At 45.2% G+C, this 17606-nt stretch overlaps 1 protein-coding gene across 4 annotated transcripts in view; it reads left to right on the top strand.

Annotated features, from left to right (window-relative positions):
* Positions 1-17606, top strand: part of FNIP1 (folliculin interacting protein 1) — a 148733-nt gene that overhangs the window by 75766 nt on the left and 55361 nt on the right. For all 4 annotated transcript variants that reach the window (XM_030212712.1, XM_030212714.1, XM_030212711.1 and 1 more), the window contains exons 4-6: positions 14090-14190; positions 14533-14607; positions 15660-15748. In XM_030212712.1, coding sequence (XP_030068572.1) covers positions 14090-14190; positions 14533-14607; positions 15660-15748 — 265 coding nt within the window. The remainder of the gene's footprint in view (positions 1-14089; positions 14191-14532; positions 14608-15659; positions 15749-17606) is intronic.

Here is a 17606-nt window from a genome sequence, read left to right as displayed (position 1 = left end):
GAAGCCACTGCTTGCCCTGGGATCGGTATCATGGAATGTTGCTACTATTTAGGTTTCTGCCAGGTACTTATGATCTGGATTGGTTATTGTTGGAAGCAGGATACTGGGCTAGATGGACCATTTGTCTGACCCAGTATGACTATTCTTATGTTCTTAGAAGGGAAGAAAGTAGAATTGAACAAGCATGTAGAACCTTGGGGGAGATGATCAAAGAGAGTGGGGAGAGGCATTCCTGAGTCAACAGGCCATGAGGGTCAGAGAGAGACTGTGGTCTGCATCAACTTTCATGGTAAAAATGATGAATCTCAGGATAACAATCAAACAGTCTCATTTTTTAAGTTTTATTTTATTTGTTGCATTTGTATCCCACATTTTCCCACCTATTTGCAGGCTTAATGTGTGTTGTTTTAATAAAACAACATTTTTTTACTATCTTTTTTTTTTTTTTTTTTTTTTAAAGATGAATTCATAAATTTGACAGCATTGGTTTCCTTTCAGCCTGTCAGGGATCTGAGTTATGTCCATTTACTGTATTCTGGTGGATTATCATTTTACTGGCTGAGTTTTTAATTTTTAACTCCTTTTCCTTGGTTGATTGCACTTTATTTTGTTCCTTGATGACCTCTGCGTTCTATGGCAGAAAGGCCAAGTACAACCCCAACAGGCTTCTATATACTTTCAAGCATCTGTAATAATGCACAAAAGTGTTATGAGCATTTTATATTCATACTGACACCTTCAGTTCATTTCAGTTGAGATAAAGTTACATGAAAATCTAAATGGTAACGTGGGTAATGCAAAAGTGAGGTCGAGGAGCAGAACCAAAAATGGGCTGTCTGGAGACTAATGTACTAAAGGGAATAAAAATTGCAAATGCCATGTCATGTGCAAAAATGACATAGTTCATGTTAATGCAAGAACACACATTATTTTTCAGGCTAGTTCTTAGCCCTCATAGAACTCACTAAGCTGAGCTAGTAAATGGGCTTAGCAAGTGCTAACACGGGCCTTCTGCACATTAAACCCATCTCCAGCGCAGCTGTAAATTCATCCTTTTTCAATTATATCTTGTTCAGTACTATAATGTTGGTATCAGTGTGTGGCCACTGAAAAAAATAATGAACACGGGCACTTACCATCTCCTATTTAGGAGGCACTACGGGCTTCCGCATTAAGGTCCTCTTTTACCAAACCGCTCTAGCGATTCCCAGCGCGGCAATGCCGATTAAACCTGTTCACTTTGAATGTGCATGTCGGCATTGCCATGCGGGAATTGCTAGTGCGGCTTGGTAAAAGAGTCCCACGTCAGCAGTATTTAGTTAGCATGTGCTAATGTCAGTGCCAGCTGAATAGTGCTTCCATGTCCATTCGCTACCCGAGACGCTCCTCCAAAAAAAAAAAAAAGGCACGCAGTTAGAATGTGCAAATGGCAAAACTAATGCAAAATGCTTTACCACATCCTGCATTATATCATTTTCCCTACAGCATTAACATAACATAACATTTTTACTTGTATCCCGTTCATACCTCACAGTTCTAGGTGGATCACAGAGAGCCAAGAAGCCTAGTCTTCTGGGAATAACATTCCCCAAATAACAAAGGAATTACGTGTCCAGCTCACAATATAAACTTCTTAAACAAAAATGTCTTAACCTTCCTTCTAAATATAAGATAGAGAGGGCAAAAAAAAATACTAGTGAAATTCTTCCACAATCTAGCAACTTGAAATACTAAAAATTTCTCAAATAATGAGAAAAGCTTTTTTGCCCTTGGCTGATGGATAGGCAAAAAGGTCAACATTACCAAGTCTCCTAGTTCTGAAAACTGCTATAAAGGAGAAGTAAGGGACAAAATAAGTAGGGACCAATCCATGATAAACCTTAAACAGGAAACAGGCCAATTTAAAGAGAAACCCTGGCCTCTATGGGCAATCAATGAAGTTTGACATAAAATGGTGCAACGCTATCATATTTAGGTAGACCAAATATTAAGCATATAGTTGTATTTAGCACAGTCTGGAGTCTCCTCTGCAGCCCCTTGGTACAGCCCAAATACACTGAATTATAGTAATTAAGGTGTTAAAAACTCAAAATGGTGTAGTTTGAAATACTTCAGAATATTGCATAATTTCCTCTTTAAAAAGAAACGTTTCTTAGCTAATGTGTTGACCTGTGATTCCATAGAGATTGAACTATCAACCCGAATACCTAAGATTTTAATAGTTGTAGAAGCGTGCATTAGCGCTTAACCCAGTTTAGTAAAAGGGCCCCTTAGGATAGCATCCCCAAAACACAAGATGGTATGGTCCTAATGACAGATGGGCATAAAGTTCAAATGTTTTGTTCATGTCATAAAACCCAGGGAAGGTAATACAAGACTTGCAAAAACATTTTAATCTTACATAGGTTATAAAAGAGCTACTTTCAACAAAATTGTACATTTATGGCTTCAATTTGTCCTTACTTGAGCATTTATTAGGAATTTTTTAAATTTCTTATTTTATAATAAATATTCTGGGTGACTTGTGGGTGTGTGTTAGTCGTGTACTAATAGCAGTAGCCTGAAGTCTATTCTTACAGTAAACTGGGATCCTGAATATTGTATAGTTTTTTTACATAAATATGTTAGCAGATTCATCTTGCAGCCTTTGAACTCCAAACTTTGGATTCTCCATCTAAGCAAAAGAAGAAATTGCCCTAACTGAACTTAACATGCCTTAACTGGCAAATAATGCAACATAGAGCCCTAACACAGCTTGATAACTTCCATAAAATCTTTAGTATATTTAGCTTTCACAGAAATGTCCACTAGAAGATGCATCAAATTTGTATCTCTCTTTGTCCCCATAAATGTAGACTATTTTTAATTGTATCTATATTTTTGCAATTGAAAACACAATTTTTTCCATAAATTCTGAGATTGGTGTCATGGCCTAGTTGTTCATCTCCTTCCTTTATTTTATATTGCATCACAAAGGGTAAAAGGTCGTAGATAAAGGGGGTTAATAAATCCCAATAAAATAAAATATACCGCCTTTCTGTGGTACAACCAAAGTGGTTTTAACATTTATTATATGCAGGTACTTTTTCTCTGTCCATAATGTGCTCACAATCTAAGTTTTTATACCTGGGGCAATGGAGGGTTAAGTGACTTGCCCAGTGTCACAAGGAGCTGCAGTGGGAATTGAAACCCAGTCCCCCAGGTTCTCAGCCCTTCTCTAACTGTTAGGCATATATTTACGTAGGAGGCTCCGTGCCTTCATATACAGAGAATAGCACCAACATAGCGCCTGTACCCCAAGGAGTCACCTTTAGCTTTAATTCTTCCTGGCTTCTTTGTTGTTCAAGTCTCCTGTGGGAAATCCCTGTGGAGCTGAGGGGGCCAGAGGTCATGCTTGGGGGAAAGATGATGAACAAACTTTGAAAGAAGCAAATGGCTTCTCCAACTCCCATGCTGCAAGTAGTGATTCATTGTTTTTACTGTTCACATTGGGATTCTGCTGGCATCTTCTGTGTATGGCACAATGGTTTGAGTCTTCTCACAGGCTTCCTTGACAGAGCTCTGTACTTGGTGGGTGGAGGCCATCAGCCATTATTCAGTGGTTCCCAGCAGTATCTTCTAATCCAAGGGCTGTGGGCTGGCCATAAGAATGATTGTCCTTTAAGTTAACGTATTTTGCTCTGAAATATGCAGCATTTTATCCAAAAACTGTTATAGCATACTGAAATTTAATCTTTGTACTCCAGCAGTGTAATGATGGCTTCAGTTAGGACATACCTCAATGAGCACGACAGAAAGTTCAATAGTCATAACATCATATTCTCCGAGGACAAGCAGGCTGCTTGTTCTCACTGATGGGTGACGTCCACGGCAGCCCCTCCAATCGGAATCTTCACTAGCAAAGTCCTTTGCTAGCCCTCGCGCGCCCGCGCGCACCGCGCATGCGCGGCCGTCTTCCCGCCCGAAACCGGCTCGAGCCGGCCAGTCTTCTTTTGTCCGCACTCGGTACGGTCGTGTTTTCGCCGTGTCGAGCCCCGGAAAGTCGACCTCGCGCGTCCAAATTCTGTTTGAGCGTGTTTTTTTCCTTCGGGAAAGCTTTGTTAGTCGGGAAGTGCTCCGGAAACCCTCCGACCGGGTTTCGTGTCAATCCTCCCCGTACTTCCAGCTTTTTGCCCCGGTAAGTTTTCTTTCGTCGTCGGGGTAGGCCTCTTTTCGGCCTCGGTCGAGATTTTTTCTCCCTCTAAATTTTTGGTGCTTCAATTTTCGCCATTTCGGCTTTTGATTTCGCCGGCGTGATTTTTCCGCCCATGACATCGAAGCCTTCCAGCGGCTTCAAGAAGTGCACCCAGTGCGCCCGGGTTATCTCGCTCACTGATCGACACTCGTCGTGTCTTCAGTGTCTGGGGGCCGAGCACCGCCCTCAGAACTGTAGTCTGTGTTCCCTTCTTCAAAGGCGGACTCAGGTAGCGAGACTAGCCCAGTGGAACGTGTTGTTCTCGGGCTCTTCGTCGGCATCGGCACCGGGATCTTCGAGTGCATCGACGTCGTCAGCGTCCAGACCATCTTCCTCGGCCGCCCCTGCATCGAGTGCATCGAGGCATCGGGCCTCTGCATCGGCGCCGAGACATCGGATAGCTGCATCGACGTCGGTGGTACCAGGACCTCGTCTGCTGATGTCGTCGGACGGTGGTGCATCGGGTGGAGTGCAGGTGAGGGCTGTCCATTCCCCTGCTGGTGGCGGTGAGCCCTCGGGTGGGTCTCCTCCTACCCTGAGGGCTCCTGCGGTACAGCCCCCCCGAGATCGACCTTCTTCAGTCTCGGCCCCGAGGAAGCGACGGATGGATTCGACGTCCTCCTCGTCGGTGCCGGGGAGCTCCGGTGACATGCTTCGGAAGAAATCGAAGAAGCATCGACACCGGTCTCCTCCCCATGTCGGCACCGAGAGCTCTGGGTCGCCGAGGGATTCGGCACCCAGCAGGCATCGGCACCGAGAGGACCGCTCACCCTCTGTTCAGGAGGTGTCGATGCGCTCCGCTCTGGACAGCCCGGTACAGCCTCCACGCCCGGAACAGGTACTGACGTCGACGCCTGCATCGACCTCACAGCCTTTCTCTACAGCCGCTCTAAACGAGAGCCTCCGGGCCGTTCTCCCAGAGATTCTGGGAGAGCTGTTGCGCCCTACCCCTCCGGTACCGGCGGTGCTTGCGCCTCCGGTACCGTCGAGCATGGCGCCGGCTGGCCCATCGCCCAGGTTGAGGTCCCCGACGTCGGTACCGCGTGCGGTACCGACCGCGGCCACCTCCCAGGAAGGCTCCCCGACTACGTCGGCGGAGGGAGCTTCGCCGATGCGGGCGAGGGAGTCTACCTCTCGACGCCCCCATCGTGGACGTGGCTCCACTGAGTCGAGCAGGGCGAGGTTGCAGACACAGGTTCGTGAACTTGTGTCTGACACCGAGGGTGAGGCCTCGTGGGAGGAAGAGGAAGATCCTCGATATTTCTCTGACGAGGAGTCTGAGGGTCTTCCTTCTGATCCCACTCCCTCTCCTGAAAGACAGCTTTCTCCTCCCGAGAGTCTGTCTTTTGCTTCCTTTGTCCGGGAGATGTCTACGGCCATCCCCTTCCCGGTGGTTGTGGAGGACGAGCCCAGGGCTGAAATGTTTGAGCTCCTGGACTATCCTTCTCCACCTAAGGAAGCGTCCACTGTTCCCTTGCACCATGTCCTGAAAAAGACATTGCTTGCGAACTGGACCAAGCCATTAAGTAATCCCCACATTCCCAAGAAGATCGAGTCCCAGTACCGGATCCATGGGGACCCAGAGCTGATGCGCACTCAGTTGCCTCACGACTCTGGAGTTGTGGATTTGGCCCTAAAGAAGGCTAAGAGTTCTAGGGAACATGCTTCGGCGCCCCCGGGCAAGGACGCTAGAACCTTAGACTCCTTTGGGAGGAAGGCCTACCATTCCTCTATGCTCGTGTCCAAGATCCAGTCTTACCAGCTCTACACGAGCATGCACATGCGGAACAATGTGCGGCAGTTGGCGGGCTTGGTTGATGCTCTTCCCCCTGAGCAAGCCAAGCCTTTTCAGGAGGTGGTCAGGCAGCTGAAGGCGTGCAGAAAATTCCTGGCCAGAGGAGTTTATGACACTTTTGATGTTGCGTCCAGGGCCGCTGCTCAAGGTGTGGTGATGCGCAGGCTCTCATGGCTGCGCGCCGCCGACCTGGAGAATAGAATCCAGCAGCGGATTGCGGACTCGCCTTGCCGTGCGGACAACATTTTTGGCGGAAAAAGTCGAACAGGTGGTAGAGTCTCTCCACCAGCGGGACACCGCATTCGACAAATTCGCCCGCCGGCAGCCTTCAGCTTCTACCTCTACAGGTAGACGATTTTTTCGGGGGAAGGAAGACTGTTCCCTACTCTTCTGGCAGGCGTAGGTACAATCCTCCTTCCCGACAGCCTGCGGCCCAGGCTAAGCCCCAGCGCGCGCGCTCTCGTCAGCAGCGTGCGACTCAGCAAGGCCCCGCGGCTCCCCAGCAAAAGCAAGGGGCGAGCTTTTGACTGGCTCCAGCAGAGCATAGCCGACATCCAAGTGTCCGTGCCGGGCGACCTGCCAGTCGGAGGGAGGTTGAAAGCTTTTCACCAAAGGTGGCCTCTCATAACCTCCGATCAGTGGGTTCTGCAAATAGTCCGGCAAGGATACACCCTCAATTTGGCATCAAACCCTCCAAATTGTCCACCGGGAGCTCAGTCTTACAGCTTCCAGCACAAGAGGGTACTTGCAGAGGAACTCTCCGCCCTTCTCAGCGCCAATGCGGTCGAGCCCGTGCCATCCGGGCAAGAAGGGCTGGGATTCTATTCCAGGTACTTCCTTGTGGAAAAGAAAACAGGGGGGATGCGTCCCATCCTAGACCTAAGGGCCCTGAACAAATATCTCGTAAAAGAAAAGTTCAGGATGCTTTCCCTGGGCACCCTTCTCCCCATGATTCAGCAAAACGATTGGCTATGCTCTCTGGACTTGAAGGATGCCTATACACACATCCCGATACTGCCAGCTCACAGACAGTATCTGCGATTTCAGTTGGGCACCCGCCACTTCCAGTACTGTGTGCTACCCTTTGGGCTCGCCTCTGCGCCCAGGGTGTTCACAAAGTGCCTAGCTGTGGTAGCAGCGGCACTTCGCAGGCTGGGAGTGCACGTGTTCCCATATCTCGACGATTGGCTGGTGAAGAACACATCCGAGGCAGGAGCCCTGCAGTCCATGCAGATGACTATTCGCCTTCTGGAGCTACTGGGGTTTGTGATAAATTACCCAAAGTCCCATCTTCTTCCAGTGCAGAACCTCGAATTCATAGGAGCCCTGCTGGATTCTCGGACGGCTCGCGCCTATCTCCCAGAGACGAGAGCCAACAACTTGTTGTCCCTCGTCTCCCGGGTGCGGGCGTCCCAGCAGATCACAGCTCGGCAGAGGTTGAGATTGCTGGGCCACATGGCCTCCACAGTTCATGTGACTCCCATGGCCCGCCTTCACATGAGATCTGCTCAATGGACCCTAGCCTTCCAGTGGTATCAGGCCGCTGGGGGACTAGAGGACGTGATCCACCTGTCCACGAGTTTTCTCGAATCCCTGTATTGGTGGACGATTTGGACCAATTTGACTCTGGGACGTCCCTTCCAAATTCCTCAGCCACAAAAAGTGCTGACCACGGATGCGTCTCTCCTGGGATGGGGAGCTCATGTCGATGGGCTTCACACCCAAGGAAGCTGGTCCCTCCAAGAACGCGATCTACAGATCAATCTTCTGGAGTTACGAGCGATCTGGAACGCTCTGAAGGCTTTCAGAGATCGGCTGTCCCACCAAATTATCCAAATTCAGACAGACAACCAGGTTGCCATGTATTATGTAAACAAGCAGGGGGGCACCGGATCTCGCCCCCTGTGTCAGGAAGCCGTCAGCATGTGGACCTGGGCTCGCCGGAACGGCATGGTGCTCCAAGCCACATATCTGGCAGGCGTAAACAACAGTCTGGCCGACAGACTGAGCAGGATTATGCAACCTCACGAGTGGTCGCTCAATTCCAAAGTGGTGCGCCAGATCTTCCAAGCGTGGGGCACCCCCTTGGTGGATCTCTTCGCATCTCGAGTGAACCACAAAGTCCCTCAGTTCTGTTCCAGGCTTCAGGCCCACGGCAGACTGGCATCGGATGCCTTCCTCCTGGACTGGGGGGAGGGTCTGCTGTATGCTTATCCTCCCATTCCTCTGGTGGGGAAGACTTTGTTGAAACTCAAGCAAGACCGAGGCACCATGATCCTGATTGCTCCTTTTTGGCCGCGTCAGATCTGGTTCCCTCTTCTTCTGGAGTTATCCTCCGAAGAACCGTGGAGATTGGAGTGTTTTCCGACCCTCATCACGCAGGACGAAGGGGCTCTTCTGCATCCCAACCTCCAGTCTCTGGCTCTCACGGCCTGGATGTTGAGGGCGTAGATTTTGCCTCTTTGGGTCTGCCAGAGGGTGTCTCCCGCATCTTGCTTGCTTCCAGGAAAGACTCCACTAAGAGAAGTTACTTCTTTCATTGGCGGAGGTTTGCCGTCTGGTGTGACAGCAAGGCCCTAGATCCTCGCTCTTGTCCTACACAGACCCTGCTTGAATACCTTCTGCACTTGTCTGAGTCTGGTCTCAAGACCAACTCTGTAAGAGTTCATCTTAGTGCAATCAGTGCATACCATTACCATGTGGAAGGTAAGCCGATCTCAGGACAGCCTTTAGTTGTTCGCTTCATGAGAGGTTTGCTTTTGTCAAAGCCCCCTGTCAAGCCTCCTACAGTGTCATGGGATCTCAATGTCGTTCTCACCCAGCTGATGAAACCTCCTTTTGAGCCACTGAATTCCTGCCATCCGAAGTACTTGACCTGGAAGGTCATTTTCTTGGTGGCAGTTACTTCAGCTCGTAGAGTCAGTGAGCTTCAGGCCCTGGTAGCCCAGGCCCCTTACACCAAATTTCATCATAACAGAGTAGTCCTCCGCACTCACCCTAAGTTCTTGCCAAAGGTCGTGTCGGAGTTCCATCTGAACCAGTCAATTGTCTTGCCAACATTCTTTCCCCGTCCTCATTCCTGCCCTGCTGAACGTCAGCTGCACACATTGGACTGCAAGAGAGCATTGGCCTTCTACTTGGAGCGGACACAGCCCCACAGACAGTCCGCCCAATTGTTTGTTTCTTTTGATCCCAATAGGAGGGGAGTGGCTGTAGGGAAACGCACCATATCCAATTGGCTAGCAGATTGCATTTCCTTCACTTACGCCCAGGCGGGGCTGGCTCTTGAGGGTCATGTCACGGCTCATAATGTTAGAGCCATGGCTGCGTCGGTAGCCCACTTGAAGTCAGCCTCCATTGAAGAAATTTGCAAGGCTGCGACGTGGGCTTCTGTCCACACATTCACATCCCATTACTGCCTGCAGCAGGATACCCGACGCGACAGTCGGTTCGGGCAGTCAGTTCTTCAGAACCTGTTTGGGCTTTAGGATCCAACTCCACCCCCCGAGGGCCCTGTTTGTTCTGTTCCAGGCTACACTCTCAGTTAGTTGGTAATTTTTTAGGTCAATCTCAGTTATGTCCTCGCCGTTGCGAGGCCCAATTGACCATGATTGTTGTTTTGAGTGAGCCTGGGGGCTAGGGATACCCCATCAGTGAGAACAAGCAGCCTGCTTGTCCTCGGAGAAAGCGAATGCTACATACCTGTAGAAGGTATTCTCCGAGGACAGCAGGCTGATTGTTCTCACAAACCCGCCCGCCTCCCCTTTGGAGTTGTGTCTTCCCTTAAGAGTATTGTCTTGCTACATACTGGACTGGCCGGCTCGAGCCGGTTTCGGGCGGGAAGACGGCCGCGCATGCGCGGTGCGCGCGGGCGCGCGAGGGCTAGCAAAGGACTTTGCTAGTGAAGATTCCGATTGGAGGGGCTGCCGTGGACGTCACCCATCAGTGAGAACAATCAGCCTGCTGTCCTCGGAGAATACCTTCTACAGGTATGTAGCATTCGCTTTCTATATCTCCAAATGAATAATAGAAACCAGCATGCTATATCCAGAAAATTACAAGTATCCTTCAAGCTGCAACATGACTGGCTAAAATGATTCATTCAGACATTCACCAGGGGTGTGGCAATTGTCTGAAGATCCCATGACTTAACAAATATTAAAGTGAATCACATCTCTAAACTATTCTATTACTATTTCAGCATCACAGAAGAAAACATAAACACTGAGTAGTTACTCAACAGGATGAGGAGTGCATAAGGATTTATGGATAATTTATCCATGTATCTTTATACAAATTTTCAACCCAATCCTGCGTTCAGGTCACTACACATGCCAGCATAACTTTATACAGATAAGTTATTCATTTAAAATTATCCCTGCTGTTTCTGTGTTCAGACTTTCACCTCTATCCTGGGTCTGCCCCAAATCCCATCCCGCTCTTAAAAATGTAACTTTTGGCTATATAGAGGGGCATAATCGAAAGGGACGCCCATATTTTGTTGAGGACGTCCTCGCAAAACATCCCGATGGAGGGATGGGGAAACCCGTATTATTGAAACAAGATGGACGTCCATCTTTTGTTTCGATAATACGGTCGGGGACGCCCAAATCTTGAAATTTTGGTCGTCCTTAGAGATAGTCGTCCCTAGTCTTGGTCGATTCTGATTTTCTGCAATAATGGAAACCAAGGACGCCCATCTCAGAAACGACCAAATGCAAGCCCTTTGGTCATGGGAGGAGCCAGTATTTGTAGTGCACTGGCCTCCCTGACATGCCAGGACACCAACCAGGCATCCTAGGGGGCACTGCAGTGGACTTTATAAAATGCTCCCAGGAATATAGCTCCCTTACCTTATCTGCTGAGCCCCCCAACCCCCCCCCCCCCTAGAACCCACTACCCACAACCGTACACCACTACTATAGCCCTTATGAATGAAGGGGGGCACCTGTATGTGGGTACAGTGGGTTTTGGAGGGCTTGCTGTTTCCTCCACAAACGTAACAGGTAGGGAGGGGAATGGCCTGGGTCCGCCTGTCTGAAGTGCACTGCACCCACTAAAACTGCTCCAGTTACCTGCATACTGCTGTCATGGACCTGAGTATGACATCTGAGGATAGCATAGAGGCTGGCAAAAAATATTTTTAAAGATGTTTTTTGAGGGTGGGAGGGGGAGTTAATGACCACTGGGGGAGTAAGGGGAGGTCATCCCTGATTCTCTGTGGTGGTCATCTGGTCATTGTGGCCACCTTTTTATGCCTTGGTCGTAAGAAAAACACGACCAGGTAAAGTCATCCACGTGCTCATCAGGGACGCCCTTTTTTTCCCATTATGGGTCGAGGATGGCCAAGTGTTAGGCAAGCCCAAGTCCTGCCTTCGCTACGCCTCCGATAAACCCCCTTGAACTTTGGCCATCCCTGCGGCGGAAAGCAGTTGGGGACGTCCAAAATCTGCTTTCAATGTTACCAATTTGGACGACCCTGGGAGAAGGACGCCCATCTTCCGATTTGTGTCGAAAGATGGGCGTCCTTTTCTTTCAAAAATGAACCTGATAGTATCTTATGCACCTAAAAGCTATGCAGTGTGTCAGAAATTTTGAAAAAACCTTGAGGTCAGCACCATGTTGACTACTTAAGTCAGAGCTGTACCGAATAGCATATTTTACTTTTTGATCGAATATGAATCATGAAAAATATTATTTGTCCGAATATGAATACCGATACGAATAATGGTCATTGAGCTTTAACATAACAAATAATAAAAGAAGCAACGTGAAATCAGAGATAGTGTTTATTTCAGTAGGATTTAGCATTTAGTAGAGCCCCGGATTATTTATACTTCAATTTAAATCGCTATTCGGCCGAATACAAATAATGTATTCCAGTCCGAATCGAATATGAATATTTGGTACAGCTCTAACTTAAATTGGCCTGGTTTTCTCCCTGGTTTTTTTTTCCAACTCTCCATTGCATGGGGATTCAAAATAGAAATATGAAAAAAACCCCATTTCTGCTTATAAGTCCTTCATTCAGGATTGTATTATGCTGCTGTTACTGAGAACTACTGTACAGATTTTGTAAAGCTCCCTGGTCTTGCGTTATTTGGAATTAAGACTTTTTACTTATATATGAGCGGTGGGGAGGATTGAAAAATGACCTAAGGCCTGCCGTTTTTGTTAGGGCCAGCTGTGCTTTTGCTTCTTTTGTGTATCTGGCTTTATTCATATGTGTTGCCAATTGCACAAATACTGTGCCATCAGTGTGGCCTGCTCTGGTCATTCTCGGCTCCTGGTTTAGCTCTCATGTCTCTCAGGATTGTCTTGCACTGATATGGGCTTGTGCTGTCTGTCTTGATCAACTTTCAGCACGTTTGAGTTTTCCTGCTACCACCCCCAACGCTGCTATTCCTGTATTATGGGGATTGCTGGGGTGTCTCCTGCATATTTGTGTGCTGTTGTAAGTCCTGTGGTGAATATTAGCAAAAACATTGTTGCTTTATGGGCAGTTTGGCACTATATCTATCCTAGAAAAAAGTTCCCTTTTAAGGGATCCACAGAAAGATGTGGAACATAAGCTATTAAAGTCACATAAGCCCTTCTAAGAAAATATCACTGTTCACTATATTAGTTTGCAGCTCAGCCAGTGGAAAAGAGAGGAAACCCAGCTTGACAGCAACATGTACTACTTAACAAATGAAGAAGACATCTGTATGATTTCTAAAGCAGCTGTACTTCTCAACCTTTTTTATTTCAGGGCAAGCTTTTCACCTCATGCAGCTTCTTAAGTTGGAGGAGGCGAGGCCAGCAGATGTTGCTTCTCTGTTTCATGAGAGGGGGAAGAGGAAGGAGGTTCTGACAATCTTTTTCTGTCCCCCCCCCCCCCCCCCCCAACATTGATATCCTACTTGTTGGTTAAGGTGAAGGAGTTTAAAAACCCCCAAATACCCTTCTTCCGCCCTGAAGCAGAGTGAGGTGGCTGCCAGAAGGATGTTTTAGGGATATATTTCGCAGAGGCTTGTGTGGCATACTGGTTGAGAAGCACTGCTCTAAAACATAACTACCTTTGTTTGTTGGTTCTTTCAAAACTTTCACAACCTATTAAGAGTTTTGTTACAGTGAACGGTTCATCTAAGGGTTTGTCAATATACATATCCACAGATTACTATCTTATTTGTCAACCTATGAAGCAGTGCTGTAAATAACTTCAGCAATAGGATATTTTGATCAGAGGTCCACATAGTGCTGCACGGTAGATACACCTGCCAGTTTTCTTTCCCTACAAAGGAGCTAATTGCCAGTCTGTGCTTTGCTTCAATATGTAGGTGTATTTTCTGGATGTATTTTAATTTTTCTGTCTCCACCTGCTCTCTATATAAATACCTTTTATTAAAATATCACCTGATGTGGTCCAAATTTGCCCACTTTTGGACTGCTTCAGGGGCACAGTACAATAAAAGGTGTGCTAAGCACCTCACACTCCCAATTTAAAACTATAAAGAAAGCTCTCCTACACAGTGTTGATAACAGCATACAGCAAACCTTTCTCTCTCAGCAGCAGCATTTTATTGTACTGTACCCCTGAAGCAGCCCAAGAGGGGGTGAAACATGGACTTTGGGAGATACTTTAATAAAAAAAAAAAAAAAAAAAAAATATATATATATATATATATATATATATATATATATATATATATATATATATATATATATATATATCAGGGCCACTTTTGGACCTGCTTTTTGTTGCATCTATTTTTGGTGCAGATCTGAAGAGCCTCTCTATTTTGTGTTCCACCTACCCTCCTCCACCACCACCTCTGTTGGCTGCTGTGGCAATCAAAATTTCCTAAAAGAAAGCTGGAAGGAACCTTTCAGTGCCTTCTCTGTTGGGATTGCTCTTACAGCACTGCCATCTACCCTCCCCCACCATACACATTACCTACATGTTGAGCCTAAGCCTTCTAGTGCTAACAGAAGGATTTTCTAAATCTAGGTTGGAGTACTGTGGGGACCAAGCTTGTATGTGAGGTTTTTTTCTGAAATATGATAAATATCATTTATAGGGTTCTCGATGCTCCTCAGATGCCAATATGTTTGGAGAGATGATGTTTGGTTCTGTAGCCATGAGTTACAAAGGCTCCACACTAAAAATTCATCAGATTCGGTGAGTCCAAATGTACTATAATATTACAAGTTTTTGGAAGCCCTTATAAGTACTTTTTAACTGTAGTTTTCATTTTGGGTGTGTTGTTCACTGTGATCTGTATTAGCTGTGCTGTAAGTGTAATGTTCTTTGTTTTTTTTTCTTAAGTGGAAGTATGAATTGTTCATTTAAAATGAAAATTCAAGTTATTTTATACTTTTTGAATTATTTCCAGATGTTTGATATAAATATCCATTTTTGGAACATTGCTTATAATCAATGGCTTATTTTTGCCTGGGTTTTTTTATAAGTAGATAAGCAGTAATCAACAAATGTTTCTAAGCAAAAGTTTTCTTCTGGCAGCTCTCCTCCCCAGCTTATGCTCAGCAAGGTTTTTACAGCACGAACTGGAAGTAGCATCTATGGAAGTCTGAACACGTAAGTACTTAAGGACTCTGTGATATGCAAGCAGCTAATATATTATCCATATCTTGAAATTCCTGAAAGGTATCAATACACAAGAAGCAAACCTTTTTCAGTGGAAAGAAAGTTGTAGAAGTGGGGGTCATGATGTGAAACTCAAGGAGAAAGACTCGGGAACAATAACAGGACACATTTTTCACAGCAATAATTATTGTTAAAAATGTTAACTCTTGTCTCTAGGATTAGACACACAACATGGAAATTTTCATAGTCTTTGATTATAGTTAATGTAATGTTTGTTATACACTCATACTACATTGCTTGCCTACATATTGAGGGCATTTTGTACTTTTTCATCAATTTAGTAATTCTGAGAACCCCAGTGTTCTGAAATAGCCACATTTCTGTTTTATATTTTGTGGATCTTATAAAAGCATAGATTGCTACTTTTGCTGGTATAATAAGACATTCACCTTCTTGCAATCAGTATATAAATTCCCATTTCCCATAATAATAAAAAAATGATACTTGACTGGTTTTAGGGTATTATGTTGATATTTTATGCATAATTTTATTGTAAGCCACCTTACTACTACTACTACATAGCATTTCTATAGCGCTGCCAGGGTTACGCAGCGCTGTACAAGTTTAAACATGGTGAAGGACAGTCCCTGCTCAAGAGAGCTTACAATCTAAAGGTTACAAACTATGTAGTCAGTGTAGGTATCATGAATGGGGAAGGTGGTTAGGCGCCAAAAGCAAGGGAGAAGAGATGGGCTTTGAGTAAGGACTTGAAAATGGGCAGGGAGGGCGCATGGCGTATGGGCTCGGGAAGTCTGTTCCAGGCATAAGGTGATGCGAGGCAGAAGGGGCGGAGTCTGGAGTTAGCGGTGGTGGAGAAGGGTACAGATAGGAGTGATTTGTCCTGGGAGCGGAGGTTACGGGTGGGAACATACGGGGAGAGGAGGGTAGAGATGTAATGGGGGGCTGCAGATTGAGTGCACTTGAAGGCCAATTGTGTTTATCACAAAAGCAGCTTTATGTTTCACAAATACATTTTCTTTCAGACTTCAAGATAGCCTTGAGTTCATTAACCAAGACAACACATTGAAACCTGACCACAACACAATTATGAATGGACTCCTTGGAAACATAGGTATGACAATGTATATTCTGTTCTCAGCATGTAGAAATATTTTATGGAATTAGTTTGCGGTTTTGATATGATTTTGCTTCCTAAATTCAATTACAGTGACCTACACAAAATTTCATTTCTTGGTTAAGTAGCAAAAGAACAGATTGATGAACTCTAGTGTGACTTGTGAAAACAAGATATTGCATTGAGTAAATATTGGCTATTTGAGTTTTCTAGATTAGTGTGAGCCTTTTATTTTACCAGTTCTAAAAGTTTATTCACGAGATGTGGGAAGTTTTGCAAAGAGTTTGCTATATAATGTTTAAACTTAAGATTGGATTTTATTGATTTAATATACCGCTATATAGTTGGGGAATGACTTGTGTTGCTTTGAGGCATGGAGTGCCGTTGGGGACCAAATAGAGTTTTAGACGCATTGGGGACTTTAGAGTTCAGTTTATTCACTATAGTTATATGGATGTGCTTAATGGTGTGGGGGGGAGGGGGAAAATGTTATGATGGTTTAAACGTGTTGAATTTGATACCTGTTAATGGCCAAAGATGCTGGTGTCTTGTATGGTACTTGGTTATTATTTGCATATATCAGTACCAAACATGACTGACATAGGCAGCACGTAGAAGAGGCTAAAACTGTAAATGTTTGCATGATAGATCTATTAGTATGAGTTTTTACATAAAAGAATAATACTGTTTTGAGATGGAGTCTCATCACATAATTTCTCCATTAAAACGTTGAAACCATAGAATAGAAGTGAAGGAGGGAGGAAGATGGGAAGCGGGGAGAAAATGTAAAATACATTGTGACTTCAGTTGTATGATGATACTCTGTATGTATTTTTTACGGCGAGTAATGTACATGTTATTTTATGCCATAGCAAATAATAAAAAAGATTTAAATATAATATACCGCTATATACTAGTTGTGCCTAAGCGGTTTACAATAAAAACAATCTATGGGGTGTAGTTATCAGTGTGAACTACCATTAAGACTTTTTATTTTACCACTAACTTGTGCTATTTTAGCACAGGTCCCATTTTATGCAATGAGACCTAACTACTAATAACTGGGGTTAACAGTAACCCACCTTGATAACTTCTCCCCCTTAATTAAAGAAAAAAGAAATGTCTCTAGAAATCAGACTCACTGCTGTATGTAACAAAAGTAAGCCAAGTATAGGACAATCAAGCCATTGTGACATCACTGATGAGGTTGGCTCTTAGGCATTGTGGAATGAGGCATTATGACATCACAATAGCAGCTCTAGTTACCAAAGACTGAAACTCTTCACACTAAGGGCGAAGGTTGTCAATGTGGGCTACCATTAAAATGTGTTATTTTACCACTAACTCATTCTATTTTAGCACAGCTCCCATTTTATGCAATGAGACCTAGGTACCAATAACTGGAGTTAACAGTAAAATGATATGGTAGCCCACGTTGATAACTTCTTCTCTGTTAGCTATGATGGTGGATTTGCAGTTAGGTTGAAAGTAGTCAGAATAGGGTAAGCAGCAAGGTCAACTTGGTATCTTCACTAGTGATTCTGATGATGTCTTCACGAGTGATCTTGACATTCTTGCCAAAAGTTAGTAGTCCATGTCCATGTCCCTGACTGATTTTCTTCATCTCTGATTGATTTTATTACTTAAGGTGGCTTTCTTAGAACCTGAAAACAACAAGCCTAGCAAGAGGCTTGAATATAATTTCTACTCCATGTTGATCCAGTAAAAGCTATTTCAGCTTGCTAAGAATACATTTGTTTTTTTGCAGGACCAATGATGCCGTACCAAGACTGTCCTATATAGGAACGGCATGTTGGTCACATCAGTTTAAATTGAGCCCTTTATTTTTTGCCAA

This window comes from Microcaecilia unicolor, chromosome 8 (genome assembly GCF_901765095.1).
Source record: "Microcaecilia unicolor chromosome 8, aMicUni1.1, whole genome shotgun sequence".
Lineage (NCBI taxonomy): Eukaryota > Metazoa > Chordata > Amphibia > Gymnophiona > Siphonopidae > Microcaecilia > Microcaecilia unicolor.
Note: the sequence above shows the minus strand (reverse complement) of the source record. Positions and strands in the feature narration are given on the sequence as shown.